The sequence below is a fragment of the Phalaenopsis equestris genome, unplaced genomic scaffold, assembly GCF_001263595.1.
Source record: "Phalaenopsis equestris unplaced genomic scaffold, ASM126359v1 Scaffold000163, whole genome shotgun sequence".
Lineage (NCBI taxonomy): Eukaryota > Viridiplantae > Streptophyta > Magnoliopsida > Asparagales > Orchidaceae > Phalaenopsis > Phalaenopsis equestris.
Window position 1 is genome coordinate 198740 of NW_018164605.1, and position 3945 is coordinate 202684.

Sequence of the window (3945 nt, forward strand, 5' to 3'; positions counted from 1 at the left end):
GTTTTTTTCTATATAATCATATTAAAAATATAAATATTTTCAAGTGAAATATCATATAATTCACTTAAATACCACATATTTTTTATGTATTTACAAATCTTACATCTAAAATTTGATATTTATGTTTATAGCACAGTGTCTTAAACCTAGGCATGCACTTCTAAAAAATAGCAATGGTGTTTTATACAAATATGGTTATATATAATTTTTTTTTAATAAATTTTCTGAATCTAACTGATATGCCGAAATAGTTGTATCCATTCTTCTCGAAAGGACAGTCTAGCTCATTTGTCCGAGGTGAGCTATAAGAAAAGACCATCATGACTAGTAAGGATAATTGTCTATCTATCATTAAAAGCTTTGCCTGATGTTTACAATTCAGTCGTTTCATCAAGAGAACAGAGATGAGAGTCATACTAGCCCGTTTGATACCCACATCACATTCTCTTCATCAAGACACTAGATAATGAACAGTACTAAATGTGTCTCATTTATTATTGTATTAGTTTTCCCCCTTGTGTGTAAAAGGAAAGTCAAAAGGAGATCAAGAGATCATTTTCTTCCAGTGAATTTTCTAACGCTCCCTCTTTAAAATCTTATAACTCAGGAAACCTCTGACAAGCTCATCTTTTCCGACTCACCAGAGATAATAACTCCATATATTCTCTAAGATTATCTCTCTCTCATTTTCTATTTGTGATACAAGGTTTTTATCGGATTGTATGAAATCACAAATAATACGAGACCCTACTTCTCAAAAAAAAAATTCAACAATGATATTTTTGATGTAATGGTAAGAATTTGAGTGTTACACATGTAAATATGAATCTTCAGATAATAGATAATGTAAATACATAATAACGGTATGGTATATATGAAAAACATCTTTGACTCCCATCGCTCTGCTCCACTAAGCTCCTTACCCGTCCACAGGTACCGCCGACCAAACTCAGTCTCATCGTTAGATCTGTTTCGTTCATCGCTTTCATCGATCGATCAACCTTCCTCGATTCAGTTGACTTCTTCCTTTTCTTCTTCTTCCCTACCGACTTCAGTTAATCCCATGCATATACAGAGGAGCTCATTGCACAACAATGGGAACGCCCTTCTTCCATGAGTTCAAGAAGCAGGCTTCATTCTTCCTCAGAGAAAAGATCAAGCATGCTCGCCTGGCTCTCACAGATGTCACTCCTGTGGAGCTGTGAGTTTCCTTTTTCTATCCTAGTTTTCTTCTGAATCTTCTAATTTGTGATGATGATTCTCATAGGCTGACTGAGGACGCCACCAGTGGGAATCCATGGGCGCCGGATGCGAAGACGATGAGCTTCATATCAAGAGCTGCTTTTGAGATTGATGATTTCTGGAGAATCGTTCAGATTCTGCACAAAAGGTGTTTTTTTTTTTAATGAAATTTTGGATTTTTATGCAGATTCAGCTTTAGATCTGTCTTTAAGTTAAGAGTTTGTTAATGTTTGTATTGTTTAGAATTGAATTTGACCTAGAATCAATCACCCTTGCTCTTCAATCTGAAAGGCTTCTGTTTTTTTTTTTGTTTTTTTACGGATTAGGCTCGCAAAGTTTGATAGAAAGTACTGGAGAGAGCCCTACAACGCACTGGTGCTTCTTGAGCATCTTCTAACTCATGGGCCGGAGAGTGTTGCAGATGAGTTCCTGTGTGATAAAGATGTCATAAATCAATTGGGCAATTTGCAGCATATCGATGAGAGAGGGTGAGGAACATAAAAATTGTGCTTTTTATTTTTCTAATGTTTTTTTCTTAGAATTGGAAGATTAAGAGGTATTTTCGTAGGTTTAATTGGGGGTTTGCTGTGAGGAAGAAATCAGAGAGGGTGTTGAAGCTGCTTGAGAAGGGGCAGGTGCTGAAGGAAGAGAGAGATCGAGCTCGAAAGGTTACAAGAGGGATTCAAGGCTTTGGAAGCTTGAATCAGAGATGGTCCTCGCAGGCCGCCATGGATGGAGTTGAGCAATCTTCTGATTATTTTGGGAGGTGGAATTCACATTATGAAGGATACAGCCAGCAGGATGATGAAGATCAACATAGTTCTAATTCTGATTCTGAAACTGCTGATTTGAAGATGATGATGAAGAAGAAGAAAGTTTTAGCAGGTGAAGGATCCATTAATGGTGAAATTGCTGCTAAAGGCAATGAAACTGCAGGCGGAGAAAAGGCGAGTATTCCTACCGAAGAATCGAAGGTGAAGTTGGAGTTACAGAATGAAGAGCATCCATTTGATTTCCATGAGCTTCAGAGAAAGGAATCAATGCTTCTTCTGAGGCAATTTTGAGAAAAAAAATGGCTTTTTTATATCCGAAACTTCTAAGGAGGTTGCTCCACTGACTCAGTGTGCAGCCAACTAAGACCACAAACCAATGGAAAATGGTCTGTTAGAGTTTTCTGTTGCAGAATACGAAAAACTATTGCGTGCGGACGGAATAAGTGCAGATTTACTGTCACAATATCACCACTATACCACCAATCAGCATACGAGAATTCTGCATGTAATATTCACTGCAGAATACACCTAAGCTTTTGTTCTTCTTTTCCTGTTTGTTTCTGGTTCTGCTTTATAATGTTGATAGGAAGTGAATTATAACAATGTTGCTGATAAATTTTATATAAAAGTTTGAATTTTTCAGTAGTCTGTGTGGTTATCTGTACTGCTTGATATTATCGTTTTGAAGCTAACCTCGTAGAAAGATATTTTTGTCATGTAGGATCCAAATTTTTCTGCATTTATGAATTAGGAAAACAGAGATTGGATTTACAAATGGATCCATTAGAGCTTCAGGCAGCCATAGATCTAAATTTTCACATTTAGCAGGGATGCAAATAACATGGTGCTGTCTAATGTCCTAAATGCAATTCATCTTGGTATTACAGGAAGCACCATTTGTGCTGAGATTGGATTATATCTTTAAGTGTGGTGGAGTATTTTCGTATTCTGTAAAGCAGCTAAGTAACAAATGAATATGTTATATTGCTTTTTTCAAGGATTTAGTTGTCAACCCAATGCTCTCTCTCTCTCTCAAATTCTTAGATATTTTTGTAAGTTATTTATATTATATATTTTATAATATTGAGTAGAGATTGTTTATTCCTCTTTTATTTTTCTGTTAGCTATTGAGTAGAGATTGTTTATTCCTCTTTTATTTTTATGTTAGCCTTGTGCGCTTCAGAACTCTGAAAGAGCTTCTGATAGAATTGAAGCACTGAAAATTTTGTTTTTTCTTCCTCCCTGCTTATCTCGTTATTGTGTGAATTGAATTGAATCTCTTTTCTTCTGCGTCGCAGCCTTCCCATTTTGTATTTCACAAATCTTCCAAGAACTAAATGAAAATATGACACTAAATAGGACGCAATGGAGAAAAATGATTCATGTAGCCGACCCCACGTAGTGGGATTAAGGCTTTGTTGTTGTTGTCTTGTGCGCTTCAGAACTCTGAAAGAGCTTCTGATAGAATTGAAGCACTAAAAATTTTGTTTTTTCTTCCTCCCTGCTTATCTCGTTATTGTGTGAATTGAATTGAATCTCTTTTCTTCTGCGTCGCAGCCTTCCCATTTTGTATTTCACAAATCTTCCATTTTTTTCCCGTTACCATCCAGATTTGGCTCCCACCCTCTCCTTGACTGCATTTCCGATTTGTCGATTGTCATCACACCATCTTTATTATTATTATTCTTATTATTATGTTTTTTTATGAAGGTTTATTTATTAATATTATGTTCTATTTTATTTGAATGACTTGAATTGATTCATTAAAGTTTCAAATATTTTGTGATTCATTTAAATGAATTTTATTTTGAGGTTTTGAGAATTATTAAAAAATTTTGTAAAGTGAATGTGCTAGTCACATGTTGGGTTTCAACCTAAACGTACGTCCTACATCCTCTACCCAAGGGTTTCCTTTTCACATGTCAGGAAT

General features: G+C 35.6%; 1 protein-coding gene across 2 annotated transcripts; it reads left to right on the plus strand.

Moving 5' to 3' along the window:
- Positions 1-897: 897 nt before the first annotated feature.
- LOC110022023 (clathrin interactor EPSIN 1-like) lies at positions 898-2649 on the plus strand. 2 transcript variants are annotated; one of them, XM_020720790.1, is made up of 4 exons: positions 898-1201; positions 1268-1390; positions 1569-1730; positions 1811-2649. In XM_020720790.1, the coding sequence occupies exons 1-4, from the start codon at positions 1095-1097 to the stop codon at positions 2304-2306; spliced, it is 888 nt and encodes a 295-aa protein (XP_020576449.1). In that variant the 5' UTR covers positions 898-1094; the 3' UTR covers positions 2307-2649. The 2 variants fall into 2 exon arrangements, with proteins under 2 accessions (XP_020576449.1, XP_020576450.1); XM_020720791.1 differs by having other exon boundaries at positions 898-1113.
- Positions 2650-3945: the final 1296 nt, after the last annotated feature.

Coding starts and splice junctions, on each gene's coding strand:
- LOC110022023 (XM_020720790.1), top strand. CDS start 1,095: ATGGGAACGCCCTTCTTCCATGAGTTCAAGAAGCAGGCTTCATTCTTC. Junction 1,391..1,568: donor GTTCAGATTCTGCACAAAAG/GTGTTTTTTTTT, acceptor TTTACGGATTAG/GCTCGCAAAGTTTGATAGAA. Junction 1,731..1,810: donor CAGCATATCGATGAGAGAGG/GTGAGGAACATA, acceptor GTATTTTCGTAG/GTTTAATTGGGGGTTTGCTG.